Here is a 20,513-nt window from a genome sequence, read left to right on the forward strand (position 1 = left end):
CAGTTGGTCAACATAAACGATTTATTGAATTGTTGTGTGACTTGAGATAGGTTTCTTTTGTATGTAGATGTGGGATATTGTAATAATTGCTATAGAGTTACTAATTAGCACTTGCGAAGTTATGTTGTGACATTCTTACTAACTCATTACAATTCTATGTGTGATAGGATGGCAAGAAGCCTTTTGATTTTGCTGTGAGAAGAGGTCACATGTCAACAGCTAATCGGTTGTTATTAATAATGCAGTCAGTTGAAGATGGTGCATTAGAGGTGAGTAAATGTTGTCTTACAGCATAATGAGTGGATACAGTTTGGTATTTTTGTTTGTATTTCCTTTTATGGAATTGATTTGTGACATTGATTCTCTTTGTTTGATTGTTGATAATAGAATGTGTGTAAGCTGCTGCAGTGGGCATGTAGGAATGAAGTGGATGTTGTTGCAACAAAGATTACAGAGAAGTTTTGTCAATCAGTGGAGAAGGAGGTGAGAGTTTTGACAATACTGTTGATTATGTGTGAAAGATGTTTTTGTGTTGTGCATGCAGTCTGGTCGCACTTTACTTCACTTTGCTGCTCAGCTTGATCATCGTGAGGCAGTTAAGTGTCTGTTGGAGAAGAAGGCTGATGCAGATGCTAAAGATAAGGTAAACAATATTGCAAACTTTATTGTAGGAAAATTATATCTTAAAACTGAACAAGCAGTGGAATGAAGTGTGCAGTGAAGCTTTTGTTTGTTTTAACATGACAGTTGTGTTTTACTAAGCAAGTTAGTTGTGCATATGACAATAACACTTCAGTGTTACCGTATTACCTCGCTTAGAAGAGCATGCTCTTATAGCGCGATGTTGAGCAGACTGCCCGTATACCTCGAGGTATAAGGGCATGCCCTTTCAGGCGAGGGAAGAAGCTGTTGTGGTATTCTGGTAACAAGCATGCACACAAAGCAAATACTGATCCACGTCTACTACCTACAACAGCTAAGCAAGCATGCACCCGTTCTATGCATCTATTATCTAACGACTGTCTTCATATTATAAAGCATCTTCATCCTAATTTTCATCCCTGTCTTCATCACTGCGTTCTTCGTCACTGCCATCTTCCTCATCTTTAATGCCTGTATGAGAGTCTTCTTCTTCTGCATTAACCTTTTCTTCCAGCACAGAGCACAATTTACTGTGGAGTTCTTCTAGTCCATTACCTCTCAAAGGAAAGAGTCCACACTCAAGGAATGAACGTGATATCATGTCTTCTGGTACTTCATTCCAAGATTCTGATACCCATTCCGCAACAAGGCTGTAAGATGCTCGTTTTCTGTTTCCTGACTTTGTGTATTCAACTTCTCCGGATTGTAGCCACTCAAGCCATCTGTGTTTCATTGCTGACCTGAAAGTTTTATTCCAATGGCTGTCAGCTGGTTGAAGTAGAGGAGTCATTCCTCCTGGAATCACTGCCACTGTGGTGTTGTAGTGTTGTTTAAATGAAGCAATAGTAGCCTTCCTGGTATGGCTGCTAACTCTGTCATACACCAAACAAGAGGGAGGCTTCCATATTGCACCTGCACGAGCACCCCATACCTCTCTTTTCCACGTATTCATAAGCTCACTTGTCATTGACCCACCCTTTGCCACTTGTATAATGACATTGTTAGGAAATTTGCCTTTTGGTACATTCTTCAAGTTCTTTAAAATTATCATTGGTTTCAGTTTTCTGCCATCTCCCATTGCACAAAGAACAACAGTATAATGCAATTGTTTGTGGCCTGTGGTTTTAGACTTAACGGTCTTTACCCCACAAAAATCATAAGTTTTTGTGTTTGGCAAATCAAACCATAGTGGGTTTTGTCCATGTTGGCAATGTTCTTGACATCAGTTATGTTAGTCTCGTGAAGCTTGGCTTAGAGAAAAGAAAAGAATTGTTCAGCAAGAAGTTTTGTATTTGAAGAGATCTTCTGTCCTTGAGAAGTGACACATCTAAATGTAATATTATGTCTAACCGTAAACTATTGCAGCCAGCCATTCGAAGCCTTGAAATTCTCAACATCTTCATCCGGGTACACTTCTTTGAACAGCTTTTTTGCCTGTGCTTTGATAAACTAACCATGTACGGTTATCCCATCTTTGCGTATATCTGAAAGCCATTCCACTAATGCTGCTTCTAATTCTGGAAAATGACCTCTGACTTTGAGATATTTTTTGTCTTGAGACAACCTGCGCCTCTTTCTGACAGAAACTTGACACTCCTCGCGCATCGACGAGAGTTTGTCCCTTTGCTTGATCCATCGCTGAAGATTACTTCGCGGTACGCCACTGTCTCTTGCTGCTCTTGAGAGGTTCCCTCCGTACTCATCGTACTTTTCTATCGCAGAAAGCTTCCTCTTCACCCTATACGAAATTCTAGCCTTTCTCTCTGTACTTTCAGTTTCTGTTTCAGCAACCTCCAACTCCTCCGCAAACTCCTCCGACGCCATGTGGTAAATTGCTAAACTGCGCAAGCGCTGACGTTTTGAGGTTCGGCTGTTCGAGGCTACCTCACTTATATGGGCATGCCCTTACAGTTGCAGAGTGTCGTGAACACAATTTCTGCTCAACCTCACCTATAAGAGCATGCCCTTCTAAGCGAGGTAATACGGTATGTCTGCAATGACGTGACCGTTATCATTGTTGTAACTGCTACACTGTACTGCAAGGTCACATTGATACGTGTATACTTACCAAGACTCAAATGAAGCAACCTCTGCTGAATACACACCACACACACGCGCGCACACACACGCACACACACACACACACACACACACACACACACACACACACACACACACACACACACACACAAATGACAAATGGATAAGGAGCTGCCGTTGTACAGTAGTGCCCCCGGCCAGATGGCTGGGTTCCTGTGCACTACGCAGGAGCTATGGGCCATGCTAAGCAATCTCCAGGAGCCTGGCCAGGTGGTTGCAGGAGCACCAACTGCGACATCAACTGTGGTGTAGGCACCCGAAGTCTCGCCCGGACCCCAGTGGCTGATGGACTTTGTTGCAGTCGGAGGCCTTTGCCACCCCAGTCAATGACCAGGTACTCATTTATACTCCTGAGTCGAGAGGCAATTGTGTGTGAGTTTCTTGCCCAAGGAAATTATTCATAGCTTGCCATCACTGTGACTTGAACTTGCAACCCTGCAAGGCCCCAGATGTTTCCATTCTCCAAACACGTTCTCTAACCAATTGAGCCACAGCACACACATCACACACACAAATGTTGTTTGATGTCGATCTTAATTAAGGTCAGTTGTAAAGATAACTCCCCCTGCCTCTAGAGACAGGTCCTCCATGCACTACATGGAGGCTTAGGGTTAGCGCTGCAATCTACCTGGAGCTTGGCGAGAGACATTCAGGGGTACTAACTATGGCGCAGCTCTGGGACTGGACACCACGTACCCGTTTGCTGCATGATGCTACTACCAAGCCAGTGGTCTTGTCCACCCCAGTCAATGACCAGGTACTCATTTACTACTGAGTCAAGAGAAGCAATTGTGTGTAAGTTTCTTGGCCAAGGAAATTATGCCATAGCTTGCCATCACTGTGACTTGAACTTGCGACCCTGTAGGGTCTCGATGTAACAGCATATTAGGTATGCCAAGATATTGGGTACGGCCGTACCAAATTTCCTAGAAGAATAAGTATGACTCTAGGAAATACGGTATGGTTTGTATAGTAGCTGGAAGAAGCAAATTTACCCTTTCCCTCTACCAGTCTTGCGAATTCAAAATACTTCACTTGAGCAATAGAAATGTGTGTACATGTAACATCGGCTGCCGACTGCTCCTTCTACCGACTGCAGACAGGATATAAGCTACGAATTTGTCTCAACTCCTGTTGGCAACGCCGACAATGGTGGTGAACAGTATACCGCCTGCTGAGTGCTTTCACCCCACCAGTCGCTTTGCTCCCCCTTGCCCTAGAGCCTCCATTTTTAAATGCGGACTCGATTTCTAGGCTCACAGGAAGGTGTACAGAATATTTGATACAGGGTACTTGTTATTCTTATATCTGCGTACTCAATTTTATTCGGAATTATTGTTAATAACCAATATTATCCGGAAGCAGTTCAGCAAAGTCTACATACTTTCCTGTCTGAATTTTCTTTACTAGCTTTTTGGGAAGGGGAGGAAAGGTTTGTCTCAGAGAAAACATTGTGCTCTGCTGACGGCTAGCTTGTAAACCTTCTGCCAGCCAAGTCGCCAATGTGTCCAAGGTCTCTATGGTACCTGCCGCCTGTTGCAAGTTGGACACAGCCACATGAGCCAACGTGTTGGCCGCCGGCATTTCTCCCAATTCTATTATACAGCAACTTGTCAGTGATGACCAAGATTGCCCTGCTACCATCATTGATGCATATTTACACTAACTCTAATGAGTCGCACGTCATCGCAGGAAACAGCCTATTTTTCCAGTTTATAAGTATATAGCCGCCTTTGCTTTTGATCGGCTGTGTGCCTCGTCGCGCCGCTTCATGTATCCGATAATGCATGAAAACTGTCGCTTTATGCTATTGTGTTTTACGTGGTTTATGCACATGCAGACTACCCAACTACCGGCTGTCCTGCTCGCGCAACATCGCTGTTAGTAACTCTTGTGTCTATGCATTGCTTATAACTAGCTGTCACACCCGTAGTTAATCGCTAGCCACCCCTGCCAGTCAACCGCTCGTTGGATGCTGTAATATCGGTGCCGCATTGCCTTGTCTTCTAGCGCATTTCAGCACCTGGCACTCGAATTCTGCTTTTGGCCCACGCATAAATCTCCTTCTAGCATGCTGCCGTTGTAAAGCCAACGCATATCTAAAATCCAGAAACAACAGGTGGGCGACCAAAGAAGAAACGATAACACCGCCGCCAACTGGCATTGCCAACGCTCCAAATCAAGGCTGCAGCATCACCGATTGGAAGCTGCACCATTGACAGTAAAGGAATTACCTACATTTACTGTGCACCGGCTCATGAAACATGTCTGTCACTCTGTGTATCCCTATTGCAATTATTGTCTTGGCTGCTACACTCGAGTGGTGCTGCTGCCAAGCGATGCCCCGCGTGTCATAGACGGTAACTCTGCTTACAATCTACCGCTCCAACCATTTTATTACAACCACGCCCCGATTACCGCGTTATGCCGGGCGAGGGTATTTACAAACTATGATTTGTTGCCAGGTTAATATCACCACGGACTTGAATCCCATCCAACTGTTGGTCTCCTACGGCGTCCCCAATCACAGGCTGCGGTTAGATCCGGATTGCCGTGCTTTTCTGTTGGGGGTGGGGTGGGGTGTGAAAATTTGTGCCACAGCGTATGCATGCCAATGCTAACAACAGCTAGCCTAATATTTGTACCCACTGATGCCACTGGTCCGTGTTGTTGTTTATACAGCAAAGGCATGCCGTAGTCTGACAGGTTTGTGTGTGTGTGTGTGTGTGTGTGTGTGTGTGTGTGTGTGTGTGTGTGTGTGTGTGTGTGTGTGTGTGTGTGTGTGTGTGTGTGTGTGTGTGTGTGTTTGCGTGCCTGTGTGGTGTGTGTGTGTGTGTAGTGTGTGTGTGTGTGTGTGTGTGTGTGTGTGTGTGTGTGTGTGTGTGTGTGTGTGTGTGTTTGTACGAAAGTATTAGACATACGACGAGATTAGAGTGAATATGCGATTGTCCAGGCTGTACACGCACTTTCACGTAAAAACACGTTCCTACTGATGACAAAAGCTTTTGATTCAGTTAATCGAGAGGCAATGTGGAAAATCTTAACAAAATTGGGCTACTCACCTAAATTTGTAAATTTAGTGAGACATCTGCATGAGGAATGAATGCAGAAGTCATATCTGAAGGTAAAAATCAGAAAGCTTTGTTGTGCAAACAGGAGTAAAGCAGCGTTGTGTATTAGCACCCACTCTGTTTGCTCTGTTTCTTGCAGCAATGCTACCGTATTACCCCGCATTTGCTGCATGCCGGTGTATGTGACTTTTACCAAAACTTACGTGAGGCAGTTCTGGTAACTAAATCGGCATGCCGGTACAGGGTGGGGTGTGCCGGTATAGAGTTGGATGTGGGCGGCAAGAGGTACTGCTGGTGAAGGCGATGTGATAGATATTAACATCGCGCACTTGTTTCATGATGGCGGAGCCAGATGATGGCACTCTCGAGAGGCAGGAGGAAGACACGACTGCCGTGGAAGAGCATCAAACAAGCGTTGAAGACGACAGTAGTCTAGCACGTGGAAGAAAATCTTATAGCATTGCCACGAAACTTCGCATACTTTCAAAGTACGACGAACTAGGCGGAAACGAGTCAAAGACAGCCAAGAATGCGGAGTCTCCAGACAATGTGTCCAGGATTGGGTAAGGGACTGAGAAATGAAGAACAGGATGAAGAAGCAGGGGATATGGAAGAAGTTGATAACTGAACATTACTGTTTAGTGTTGTAAGTTGTACCGTCAGATAAAGAAGCAGAGGACATGTAGGAAGAACTTGAAGACTGAAATTTACGTTTTAGTGTTGTAGTTTTGCTCTTTTATCTTCTAGTTAGTCTCTTTGTGAATGACCCATGCACACCTGGAGAAGCAGTCGTTTGACCCCGCATATTGCTGCATGTCGGTAAACCCCGGAGTATACCGGCACCCTGGTCAACTTTGGCATATACCGGTATGCAGCAAAATGCGGGTAATATGGTAAATGAAATGAATGGTTTAGCTGAAAATAAATGAGTCTCAATTCAATATCGTATGGATGGTGGTTTATTCAATCTTAACAGGTTTCTGACGAATTCTAAAACTGTAACCACAAAATTAAAGAGATCTGCTTTTTGCAGATGACTGTGCTCTGATAGCACATTCTGCAGATGATATGCAAAAAATTGTAAACTCTTTTGCAAAAGCAGCTATCAGTTTGGGCATGCGCATTTTACATGTCCACGATTTCTGTACACTGGTTATATCATACTGAAATGATGATGTGTATTATTAAAGAGACAGTCAACGTCTTCATCAACATACTACTCTATTTAGGATTAAGTGGAGTATTTAGTAACTTAATTATACTGTAGCTCTGCTTGAAGTGGAGTGACACGCCCAAAATGTTTGAGGGCTATAGCCTTCCCCATCCCCCTGACGCTACACTGGTGCCCCGTTGAAGCTTAAGACAGGAAAACCACTGACTTCTACTGGCAAACGTCAACTGCAAAGAAACCGCTACTCTCAATGCTCATGTTGTACGTTAGTCTGATATTCACCTACATACAGTTGCAAAGTTTTGTATTGTGAGATATTTGCTGACTTTTAATCAACGTGGGAGGTCTGGTGTACTTGTTAATTTACAAGAATTTCTTACATCACTTTTGTTGAGGATCATTTCTGTTGTGAAGCGGAGACCTATCACACTCAGTTGGTCAACATAAACGATTTATTGAATTGTTGTGTGACTTGAGATAGGTTTCTTTTGTATGTAGATGTGGGATATTGTAATAATTGCTATAGAGTTACTAATTAGCACTTGCGAAGTTATGTTGTGACATTCTTACTAACTCATTACAATTCTATGTGTGATAGGATGGCAAGAAGCCTTTTGATTTTGCTGTGAGAAGAGGTCACATGTCAACAGCTAATCGGTTGTTATTAATAATGCAGTCGGTTGAAGATGTTGCATTAGAGGTGAGTAACAGTTGTCTTACAGCATAATGAGTGGATACAGTTTGGTATTTTTGTTTGTATTTCCTTTTATATAATTGATTTGTGACATTGATTCTCTTTGTTTGATTGTTGATAATAGAATGTGTGGAAGCTGCTGCAGTGGGCATGTAGTAATGAAGTGGATGTTGCAACAAAGATTGCAGAGAAGTTTTGTCAATCAGTGGAGAAGGAGGTGAGAGTTTTGACAATACTGTTGATTATGTGTGAAAGATGTTTTGTGTTGTGCATGCAGTCTGGTTGCACTTTACTTCACTTTGCTGCTGAACTTGATCATTGTGAGGCAGTCGAATGTCTGTTGGAGAAGCAGGCTGATGCAGATGCTAAAGATAAGGTAAACAATATTACAAACTTTATTGTAGGAATGTTTTATCTTAAAACAGAACAAGCAGTGCAATGAAGTGTGTATTAATGCTTTTGTTTGTTTGAACATGACAGTTGTGTTTTACTAAGCAAGTTAGTTGTGCATATGACAATAACACTTCAGTGTTATGTCTGCAATGAGGTGACCTTTATCATTGTTCTAACTGCTACACTGTACTGCAAGGTCACATTGATACATGTATACTTACCAAGACTCACATGAAGCAATTTCCGCTGAATACACACCACACACACACACACACACACACACACACACACACACACACACACACACACACACACACACACACATACACATACACACAAACACACGCACACACACACACACACACACACACACACACACACACACACACACACACAAATGGTAAATGGATAAGAAGCTGCCGTTATACAGTACCGCCCCCAGCCAGATGGCTGGGTTCCTGTGCACTACGCAGGAGCTATAGGCCATGGTAAGCAATCTCTTGGAGCTTGGCCAGGTGACTGCGACGCCAACTGTGGTGTGGGCACCCGAAGTCTCGCCCGGACCCCAGTGGCTGATGGACTTTGTCACAGTCGGAGGCCTTTGCCACCCCAGTCAATGACCAGGTACTCATTTATACTCCTGAGTCGAGAGAGGCAATTGTGTGTGAGTTTCTTGCCCAAGGAAATTATGCCATAGCTTGCCATCACTGTGACTTGAACTTGCAACCCTGCAAGGTCCCGGATGTTTCCATTCTCCAAACACAGTCTCTAACCAATTGAGCGATAGCACACTCATAGACACACGCGCGCTCGCGCACACACACACACACACACACACACACACACACACGCAAATGTTATTTGACGGTGATCTTAAGATCAGTTGTAAAGATAACTCTCCCTGCCACTAGAGACAGGTCCTTCATGCGCTATGTGGAGGCTTAGGGTTAGCGCTACAATCTACCTGGAGCTTGGCCAGAGTCATTCAGGGGTACTGACTATGGCGCAGCTCTGGGACTGGACACCACGTAGCCGTTTGCTGCATGATGCTACTACCAAGCCAGCGGTGTTGTCCACCCCAGCCAATGACCAGGTACTCATTTACTACTGAGTCGGTCAAGGGAATTATGCCATAGCTTGCCATCACTGTGACTTGAACTTGCGACCCTGTAGGGTCCCGATGTAACAGCATATTAGATATGCCAGGCCCAGGATATTGGGTACAGCTGTACCAAATTTCCTAGAAGAATAAGTATGACTCTAGGAAATACGGTACGGTTTGTATAGTAGCTGGAAGAATCAAATTTACCTTTTCCTCAACCAGTCTTGTGGATGCAAGATACTTCACTTGAGCAATAGAAATGTGTGTACATGTAACACTGGCTGCCGACTGCTTCTTCCACTGACTGTAGACAGGATAGAAGCTGACGCTACTGCTTCTACGAATTTGTCTCAACTCCTGTTGGCAACGCCGACAATGGTGGTGAACAGTATATCGCCGGCTGGGTGCTTTCACCCCACCAGTCGCTTTGCTGTCCATGAGGTCATTCCTTATGAGGTGCCTCTGGTTCTTCCTCTGGATGTCATGCGAACGGTTCTTTGCTGCAAGCCAGGTATGTCTCACTGTCCAGTTTTCGATAGGCGCGTAGTTCTGTGTGGACTTTCTCATTGTCTTGGTCGAGAACCACGGCGTGGATGGGTGTGCCAACAAACCCAAAGGCCGATGGATACCCACACTGGAAGATAACTCTTTTCGAGAATTTTGAATTCTTGGTCTCTCTAAGATTTGGACACCCCGCAGATACGACTGGTAGTCATGTGGCTCCAGTAGATGGCATATAGCGTCTTGGGCTGCTTCGATAGGAGTACCATGTTGCAATGTATGGCTGCCGAGAGTGCCTTCCATTGTTCGCGTAGAGGTTGTACCCAGAATAGTAGAGCACTCATTGACAAGGAGTGTACATACGAGACGGCCTCTGGTGCTGTTTCCAGGCACACCTCGTTTGGTTGTATCCCGTACAATGATACCTTGACGCAACAGATCCCACAAGCTTGTATATCTGGGTGGGCGAACGCCTCGCCGAGCCTCTTGTCCCAGGCTTTGCAATAGTTGGCCACATTGTTTTCCAGATTCTCTTGGACGCGTGCACACTTGATCTGGCATACGAACTTGTTGTAGAATTTGCCTCTCCATTGTGATCTACAACCCGGTTCTCTCAGTACGAAAGACAGACAGTTGTTGCCCTTGGTGCCTTTGTTTGCCAGAATTCTATCTGGATTATCTCTGATGGAGTTTCGTGGTAGGAAGCCGTGCACGGAGACGAGATAGTCGAGGAGTGCTTTCATGACCAGGCATCAGGAGTAGTCTCGAGTGCAGTCTATTTAGTACAATCCGATTCCATTGCATCGTAGTCCTTCCAGGAACTTTGGGAGCTGTTCGAATAGATCTTTGATCGGAATATCCACCATATGGACCTTGCATACTACGATTGCCGCCGGTAGGGTGTTTGGATACTTTTCGTTGTAGACTTGTAGCACCTTGTCGTCGTTGGCGAGGATGTGTTGTACTGTGCTCTGACATATGCAATGCCCACGTCCCTCATATGGACAGGTGGCCACGATCTGCACGTGTAGACGCTCTGGAAGCCCCGCCATGTCCACGTGTGCTCGAATCTGTGCGAGGATTGCTTTGTGACTGCACCTGCTGCGGATATTGCCGCTCCTCCGACTCTGGTTTGACAGACTTGGTCTCTGGAAAACGGATTCCATATGAAGAGGTTGTCGAGGAATATGTTGGATATGTGTTCCAGATTCGTTCGTAGAGCGTCCGGACTACCGATCTGTAGATAGTCCACGTTTGCAATGTTGCTCGCCAGGTTGTTCTCGAAGGTGTTCTGTAGTATGACGTGGCAGTCCATATGCTTGCCGACACTGTGGAGACCCAGATCTTCCATCGTAGTGTATTGCTTGATGGCCTGGTAGCCGAAAGCTATGTTCTCTTCCTCGTTTACAGAGCAGGTTTCGAATTCCATTCCCAGATACCGTATATCTAGGTCTACATAGAAATACCTTCTCGAGCTACTATATATGCGACTAGAAATCTTTGCCATATTGAAGTAGATGGTTCCGACTCTAGCTAGAGCCATTTCTTTATATGGATGTTCCCAGGTACTGTGGGGTGCAGATTGGCTCGAGCTTTGGAGAAACGGTGTCCCAATAGCCGTTTGGAAAGGAGACCGTGTCCCAGTAGTCTAGGAGGGAGAGACCATGTCCCAATGTCGAAAGAAAAATAGCCGTTTGTATTGGAGAGATGGTAGTCGAAATTGGAATAAAAGTAGCTGAAGCCGGAGCGTGTTTCGGGACCGATTTTACAACCTTTTGTTTTGCAACCTTTTGGCTACCACCTCTCTAATACAAAACATTATTTTTCCAAAGCTGGCACATTCCGATCTCTCCAAATACAAATGACAATTTTCTAAAGCTGGCGCTAAAGGATGTATGAGGATTGTCTTATAGGTAGTACGGTAGAGTATCACATTCTGGCGAACTTACAGGATGCGTTACAATCACTGCGCTCATAGCGCAGACCGTAAGTGCACCAGAACTGATACTCTACCCTACTACTTAGGTCTAGCTAGTTAGCTAAAATAACCTGAGTGCAAAGTGGAGAAAGTACGGTGTGCATGCAAATTGTAATAGGTAGAGGAATCGCTGGAGATTCCATTCTCTGGTCAATCGGGTTGTCGACCTTAAACTTACTTGAAAAATAATTGATGGATAGGCTTGTACCATTTTGATACGGTCTTCTTTGACTCTGCCATTGCCGTATAGCATAGCAAACGTCTTAGTTAAAGGTGATGGGCATGCGCACTTCACGTATCCACGACTACTCAACACTGGTTTATCATACTGAAATGATGATGTGTATTATCAAGAGATAGTCAATGTCATCGTCAACATACTACTCTAATAGAATTAAGCGGACTGTTTGGTAACTTAATTATGTATATACCATCGCATGTCACTTATCCGACCTCCTTGGGACCAGACCCTGTTGGATAAGTGAATATGTTGGATAACTGAAGCTGTTATGAACTCAACTATTGTTCATATTATACGGCATTTTTCCACATTAGGTATACTGAATGTAGATGTGAATTTAAAAGAAACAAATGTGTTATTGATCTAGAGATAAAAATTATACTTTTCATGGTTGATTGTAAATTTATATAATATGCAGGATGTGTTATCTGTCATATCATCACCGACATGGCAAGCTTGACCTGTCGGATAACCGACGTGTCTGATAAGTGAATGTCGGATAAGTGACATGCAACTGTGCTGTAGCTCTGCTTGAAGCGAAGTGACACGCCCAAAATGTTTGTGGGGCTATAGCCTCCCCCATTCTCCCCCTCCCCCACGCTACGCTGGTGGCCCATTGAAGCTTAGGGCAAGAAAACCACTGACTTCTACTGCCAAACGTCAACTGCAAAGAAACCGCTGCTCTCAATGCTCATGTTGTACGTTAGCCTGAATGTTCACTTACGTGCAGTTGCAAAGTTTTGTATTGTGGGATATTTGATGTCTTTTAATTAAGGTGGACAGGTCTGGTGTACTTGTTGATTTTACAAGAATTTCTTACATCAGTTTTGTTAAGGATCGTTTCTGTTGTGAAACAGTGACATATCACACACAGTTGGTCAACATGACATCTTATTGAATTGTTGTGTGACTTTAGATAGGTTTCTTTTGTATGTAGATGTGGGATATTGTTATTTAATAATTAAATGTTACAGAGTTACTAATTAGCACTTTTGAAGTCATGTTGTGATATTCTTACTAACTCATTGCAATTCTATGTATGATAGGATGAGAAGAGACCTTTTGATTTTGCTGTGAGAAGAGGTCACATGTCAACAGCTAGTCGGTTGTTTTCAATAATGAAGTCAGTTGAAGATGTTGCATTAGAGGTGAGTAACAGTTGTCTTACAGCATAACGAGTGGATACAGTTTGGTATTTTTGTTTCTATTTTCTTTTTTGAAATTGATTTGTGACATTGATTCTCTTTCTTTGATTGCTGATAATAGAATGTGTGGAAGCTGCTGCAGTGGACATGTAAGAATGAAGTGTATGTTGCAAGAAAGATTGCAGAGAAGTTTTGTCAATCAGTGGAGAAGGAGGTGAGAGTTTTGACAATACTGTTGATTATGTGTGAAAGATGTTTTTGTGTTGTGCATGCAGTCTGGTTGCACTTTACTTCACTTTGCTGCTGAACTTGGTCATCGTGAGGCAGTCGAGTGTCTGCTGGAGAAGAAGGCTGATGCAGATGCTAAAGATAAGGTAAACAATATTATGAACTTTATTGTAGGAAAATTGTATCTGTAAAGAGAACAAGCAGTGGAATGAAGTGTGCTGTGAAGCTTTTGTTTTTTTAACATGACAGTTGAGTTTTACTAAGCAAGTTAGTTGTGCATATGACAATAACACGTCAGTGTTATCTCTGCAGTGAGGTGACCATTGTTAATTTTTAACTGCTACACTGTACTGCAAGGCCACATTGTACATACATGTATACTTACCAAAACTTACATGAACTTCATACTGAAATGTAAGATAGAGTGGTTATTTATTTGTGCCCTGCTACTTTGTTACCTACACTATTTTGCCGGCAGTCTCTGCTGATTGGACCGTATCATTGATGTCATGAAGTCATCACATGCACGACAATGAGAAAGCAATCCATGTAATCTGCTCTTCTTCATCTGCGATTTGATGATTTTGGGGCACGACTCCAGTATCACCCAACCTGGATTTGCACGTCATGTCTCGTGACTATTCTGGAGACTTCTATTCTGTGCCGATTGGTTTAAGTGGAGGTTCTAGAGTGAGGGGAGCGAAGTGACCGGTGGGTTGGAAACATCCAGTCGGCATTATACGTTCACCGCTCTTGCTGACATTGCTAATAGGAGTTGAGACAAATTCATATGGGCAGTAACATCCACTTCTATCTTGTTTACAGTCAGTGGAAGGAGTAATCGGCAGCCGGTGTTACATATGCGTTTATCACATTGTGCGATTATTTTGAGCTATTTGGCAAGAGGAGAAGCACATTACGTTACATGGACGGCTAGCTTTCATGACATCGTTTGCATGTGATGAGTTCATGATGTCAACTAGGGATAATGATATGGTCCAATGAACAAGGACTTCCGACAAGATAGCATACATAAGCAGGGGTGTTCTCAAAATTGTAGTAAGGCATGGCGAAAATTCTTATGACCATGTCAGTTCAAAAAATTTTGACCACGCCTACTCAATTTTTTATGCTAGCAACCGCACAAAAGCTTTTGCAGATCTTGCTTACCGAGATGCTTTGCTTCACAAACTATTGTCGCAGAGTGTTCAGACACAAAAGGAACAAAATGGTTTATCTCTCTGACCTAGAATTTAGTTAACTGTGCTTGACCACATGATAGCTGTATTGAAGCCTGTGGGAAATTTCCAAACCTCAAGAAGTTGAGAAGCCAGATATCTACAGACCTATAGCTGCCTATATACTCTATCAACAGATAGGGACCTAATAATGGGGTGCGTGATAACCACTGTTTATCTTTGAGTACTTGTATATATAGTATATATAAAGCTCAAATTGTGTGTGTGTGTTTGCGATATGCGGCCACAGCTTTTGTTTGTTTGCAACTGAAATCAGCACGCACACTTGGCACGCAAAGGGGTACGTTTGCGTAAAAATTATTGAAAAATTTATGCACAGGTTCCCTCTTGAGGGGTTGACCCTCGCGTTAAAATTTTTCGATGGTACAAACGCTATGTTTCAGTTTATTTGAACACACGCCTACACCAGTCCTGTGTAAACTGTACGTGTTGTCGTCCTTCGCAAAGGTTTGAGCAATCAAATATTTCTTACCAATCATCGGATGAAAACTTACTCTTCGCGCTTTCCAAATTCTGATTGCATTTGCACCGAATCCAATCTACATGATTTGTGTACCAAGTGCTACACAGGAATTTGTTGATTTCTATCGAAAAAGCACAAAGAGCAATATTCGAATTTGTTCAGCACATCCAGGACCTCGCAACAAATATTGTACGTGACGTCCAGACACGCTCAGACTGCATGCATCTTCCGTCAGAACGCTACAGTATCTTGCCCGTACGAAGGATGGTGCATGGATCTAGTATACTATATGTCAGTATATGCCCTGATTGGTCTTATCTTCCAACCAAGCATCCCATTAACTACTTGTTAGTCTCAAACAACTTTTCACTTTGCAAAATACAGTACAAGTTCATTATCTTCATAGCTAATCACTGCCTACTCATGCAGTAAAGCACAGTGGGCCTGGACCAAGTGGAAGCCAAGGCAGGGCGCAGCGCCATGCCTTTTGTATGCCGGGAACTACCCTGATAACAATGTAGTCGCTCACAGCTCAATAACCACTGCAATTCATTGAATACACAACTATATATTTTTATCATGAATTTTTTGCAGAAGTTTGCTAAACTGCAGGAATGTCATAGTGGACACCTGATATGTATTATTTAAGTAATGACTCGCAGGGTTCTCACTACAATGTGGCAGCGTGGCTGTGCGCCATGCTCCAGTAGGAGTGCACCACGCTCAGAAACGGTAGCTAGAAGTCCAAAGTCTTACAGCTAAAGAATGTTTGAGAATTCCATACTACTGAAACACAATACTAAAGGCGACAATAGCCATAACTCCAGGCTCTTGCGAAGTAACAAGGGATGATAGCCTTGCTCCAGACGTACAGTACGCACAAGTGTTGGTTGCAGTCGCGGATGAGTTGCCTCTGATTCTAGTCCCGGATGCTCTTCCCGTGACCCGGAAAGCACATCTTTTGTCCGGGAAGTGTACACATAGAATCTACTCTAGACTAGTCATGGCTTCACGTGAAGCAACAAACAGTGGTCCACGTCAATCAACGCTTGACTTGACTAGACAAAGTTTCTGTAGTTTGTCTACAAAACTTGCGCATGCGCAATCGATGAACATTGCTAAGAAGGGCTTACTGGCGATCGAAGTTGATTTCCTTGGCAGGGCACTTGAACGTACATTACACGCAATAGCTACAATGCAGAGTCTACCTCACTTGAGATCGGCTCCAGTGCACATGTCCGTGCGTTGTGGACCCGCCCATCCCGCCACACTCTCAAAAATCTCTGGCGAGAACTCTGAATGAGCAACTAACTGAGATGAAAATGATGGAAATGTTTTAGATATAATTTCTATTATGTGTGATAGCATTCCTTGTCTTTCTATTATTCACAATCCTTAGGTTAGCCTCCTTCCCAGACTCACATGAGCTTGGCAGTGTTTGGTTCCCGTATTCCCGGTACACTGCCAAGACGGGGGGTCGAAAGTGTAATACGGGAGCCGGACACTGCCAATGTCATGTGAATTTGGGGACGAGGCTACCTCTGGTGCAGTGGTCCCTCCTATTTGCCACCACCTCAAAAGCCCGTCAAACTTGGTCGTAAACGGAGGTGGTCTCTCCTAGAGGTGCAAGTGACTACTCCAGAGGTGTATGTGTGACATACTTACTACTCACGTGACTTCTGCAAGTCTCTAAGTCGCCGTAGGTAGACAGCTGATATTCACCATCACCAAGGTCTACCTCAACACCGTCTTTCACATTTGCACTTCTGAGACATACGTACTGAACATCTTCCAAGTGTAGTTGTAGACGTGTGCTTCTGGACGTATTCACCAATATTGAACATGCACAGAGGCTTGGTTGGTTGCTAAAACAGTTGCACTTGACACATTTCAGTGGTTGTTGGTTGCATTACGGAGCTGGTCACTGATACGTGGTAGCTGCTATACAAATTTGTTCCGTGCACAGCTAATGTGGTCGTACATAGGAGGTGGTCGTAGATGAGAGGGACTACTATATAGACCATTTTATCTTATTTGTTTGTGTTATGTTGTCAGGATGGTAAGAGACCACACCAACTGACTGATGGTGAACTGAGAAGACGACTGATAAAAGCAAGAGTGAGACGTTTATGTAGTGATGTATGGTGGTATGTGTAGAATGGATGGGTTGTATTGTCAGGATGAACAGAAGTATGCTGTTCTGTATGCCGAGGGCACAGTGAGACCAGAAATCATGAAATTGTGTTTCATTGGTTCAGAAGGAGCAGGAAAGACGACACTCATGGAGGCTCTCAGACGAGGATTGTTGAAGTGGATTTTTGCAAACGAGAATCAAGCAGATGACCCAAAATGTGAAGAGGAACGCACAATTGGTATCAACGTGATGACAGTCGATATTCCAGGAGTGGGTCGCTTGTCAGTGTGGGACTATGCAGGTCAAGGGCAGTTCCACAAAACACACGGCCTTTTCTTTTCTTCATCCAACTCGTTCTTCATCCTGCTAGTGAGTCTAGTGAGAGGAGAGGAGAGACGACTGTGCAGTGTTGAGGAGTTGCGACAAGAGCTTCAGTATTGGCTCTCATTTCTCAGAGCCAGTTTGGATGCAGAGTTTATACCCACAGTGTTGATAGCTGCCAGTCACATAGATTACTGTCCACAGCGTCAGCATGACTTGCAGCCTGTAGTCGATTACATGCGTGAGCTGTTCAAAGGCAAGATCAACATTGTTGAAGATTGCATTGTTCTCGACTGCAGAAGGAGCAGGTCACTTGAAATGAAACAACTAAAGAAAGTTCTCTGTGATTTGATGCAGCAGTTTCAGCAGGTGATTGATTATAAGAATAATTTATTTGGAAATATTTCCTGCTGATATAGATATTTATGTTTCAGTCTGCTCCTCTGTATCCTCGTCTTTGTCAGCCAGTCGTGTCCAAGTTGCTTCCTTCTCTTCGTAAGAAACAAGAAGATCCTTTCATGGAGAAGGCAACACTCATGGAGAGGATCGAGCAGGAAGCATGTCCAGGACAAGAGAAGAAGGTTGTAGAGAAGGTAGTTGATTTTTTAGATGATTCAGGAGAGGTGAGACGACTAGCAGATGTTTAGTTGTTGTACTTGTGTATGTTTGTGTAATATTGTTGTGATGTGTGTTTAGATTGCTGTTGCCAGTGATGTGGCAGCTCTCAATCCTGCATCTCTTCATCATTATGCCATCGGTCCTCTCATTGCTTCTAAGTATTTCAAATGGCACGTCAAGTCTGAAAGGAATGATGGCACAGTAACAAGAGAAGAAGCAGAAAAGTCAATCAATTGTTTTCTGAAAGATAAGAAAATTCAAGTTCAACTCAACACAGATAAAATCCTTGCAATATGTAAATCTCTTGGTATCTGCTTTAAAGTGGAAGGCAGAGACGACACGTACATGTTTCCAGCTCTCTTGCCTCCTAAGGATCTGTCTGTCATGTGGAAGAGAGACGAGAGTAAGAAAGTGTATGTCGGTCGACGTCAAGTGTGCAGCAGTCAGACGACCATCTTCAGTCCATCTGCATTTGGCATGTTTCAATCTAAAGTTCATGCAACGTTAGATACAAAAGCAAGGCTCTGGAGGGATGGACTGATTGTATCACAAGGTGATTCTATTCATTGTTATGTTGAATGTTTGGTTGCCATGGTAGATCCTGTTCGTTCTGTCGACTTTGTATGTCGTGGAGGTAAGGCAACAGAAGTAAAATGCATTTCCCTGCTCGACACTGTCATGTCTCTTTGGAGAGATATGCTAGACAGATACAGTCCAGGCACTGAATATGAGACTGAATATCTGAGCAAAAAGCATTTAGAGGAACACAAAGAACTGAAACAAGTTGCTGCTTATTCTGAAGAGGAAGTCCGGGAAGCAAAAGCAACAGGAGAAGGAGCAAATGCTGTTGTAAAACAAGTAGTTGGTGATGATGAAGTGGTAGAAAGTCTTGGTGACTTGCTTGTCGCACCAACTGAACACTCTAATGTTACTGTGACATCTGATATGAAAATGAATGTTCTAAAAAAATTAGGACTGGAAGAAGCTTCTCATTTCAGTCAAGCAGGTAAATTGCTTCTCACATTCACTTGAGATTGTAATAATGCTGAACTATTATGAATTTCAATGCCCACATACACACTTGTCCAATGTGCTTGTTCCTATCACTTTGTCCTAATTAATCAAATTTTATCTCATGCTATAGTTTGGTGCCTGCTGTATAAACTCATGCCATGAGTGCACTGTTTGTGCAACACTCATTATACATGTATAAGTTAATTGAAGTGTAGTCAGCATATTAATATTGCATTTATTGACTAGTAGAGGTGGGAGGGGCATGTCTTTATTATAATTAACTAGGCTGCATGGTTGCAGTCACAGTTAAGCATGTGGCACATCAATTTAGATAACCAATATTATAATATGGGTGTAGTTTTACTCACAAAATTCTGTTTTAAGAGTGAGAACAAACTAAGACACACTACTCTATCAACCTTCAGCACTACCATCATGTTAGTTAATAATACAGATATTCAACATTGGAATGTAGCTTGGAGTTTATGGAATTTTTAGTGAACACCTTAACTTGTTTAATTGCTTGCTGGTGATTTTATTGTGTCAAGTATCATGTTTGAATTAATGTGTATGTTTTACTAATTGTGTTAATGGATGTGAACCACCAAAGTAGACAGGTAAACCATGTTCTAGAAACAAGTGAACTATTGTGCTATCCAATACAAGCTATTGATTTGGCATCCATCACTGGTGTCCATGCACATGCATGCTAATTCAGTTTGTGTGTCTATATCACATGATATGTTGTGTGTGTAGGAAACATGCCTGACTTTATTTCTATAAGAAATGCTGTTGCTAAACACTGCAGTAGCAAGTGGTATGAGATTGGGCTGATGACATTGGAACTCACAGATGATGAGATCAGAAATGCAACACATGACATACTTTCTCCTACTGGTAAATTGCTTGCTCTCATTGAGGCAAGGAGGACAAATGTTGGAGGAAAAAAGACAGCAGAGGATTTGTGGAGTATGGTTTGTAATAGCTGAAGAAATGGATGGTACTGTACATTGAAGAAAGGAGGTGAACTTGTGTACGTGAATGTTAATAAATTGCTTGAAATTAACAAAATTTGTTGTTAATATTAGGAATACAAAATGTGAATACCAACATGTGAGAGGCAAATCTACTTCTACTTCCATCATATCTCTTGAGACTGCATTATAGTGGACACTTTATAGTTACTAATTAACAGAAATTAATATTGTAGCAGCAAGAGCACCAAAGGTGGGGCAAAAGCCAAAGACAACTAACTGCATTGGTGTGACAACACCTTATCTAGGCAACACAAAAGGGGAGTGGCTATAGTAACTCCCCTATAAATACACTACAATATATTTGAAATAGAATTTTTTAACGATAATTTAGATTGATAGATGAATGATGTGAACGGCACAATGTATACAAAGTCCACTTGGCATGACACTATACTTCACTT

The 20,513-nt window shown here is 43.0% G+C and overlaps 1 protein-coding gene across 1 annotated transcript in view; it reads left to right on the plus strand.

Annotated features, from left to right (window-relative positions):
• LOC134177177 (uncharacterized) overlaps nt 1-20,243 on the plus strand; it is a 25,076-nt gene extending 4,833 nt beyond the window's left edge. The window contains exons 2-16 of the mRNA XM_062643928.1: nt 168-269; nt 388-483; nt 545-643; nt 7,583-7,684; nt 7,803-7,895; nt 7,956-8,054; nt 12,940-13,041; nt 13,160-13,252; nt 13,314-13,412; nt 17,044-17,106; nt 17,168-17,812; nt 17,878-18,066; nt 18,140-19,067; nt 19,832-20,098; nt 20,164-20,243. Of these exons, the coding sequence (XP_062499912.1) occupies nt 210-269; nt 388-483; nt 545-643; nt 7,583-7,684; nt 7,803-7,895; nt 7,956-8,054; nt 12,940-13,041; nt 13,160-13,252; nt 13,314-13,412; nt 17,044-17,106; nt 17,168-17,812; nt 17,878-18,066; nt 18,140-19,067; nt 19,832-20,064 (2,901 nt within the window). The 5' untranslated portion in view covers nt 168-209 and the 3' untranslated portion in view covers nt 20,065-20,098; nt 20,164-20,243. The remainder of the gene's footprint in view (nt 1-167; nt 270-387; nt 484-544; nt 644-7,582; nt 7,685-7,802; nt 7,896-7,955; nt 8,055-12,939; nt 13,042-13,159; nt 13,253-13,313; nt 13,413-17,043; nt 17,107-17,167; nt 17,813-17,877; nt 18,067-18,139; nt 19,068-19,831; nt 20,099-20,163) is intronic.
• The last annotated feature ends 270 nt before the right edge of the window (nt 20,244-20,513 follow it).

The sequence above is a fragment of the Corticium candelabrum genome, chromosome 3 (assembly GCF_963422355.1).
Source record: "Corticium candelabrum chromosome 3, ooCorCand1.1, whole genome shotgun sequence".
NCBI classification, from domain to species: Eukaryota; Metazoa; Porifera; class Homoscleromorpha; order Homosclerophorida; family Plakinidae; genus Corticium; species Corticium candelabrum.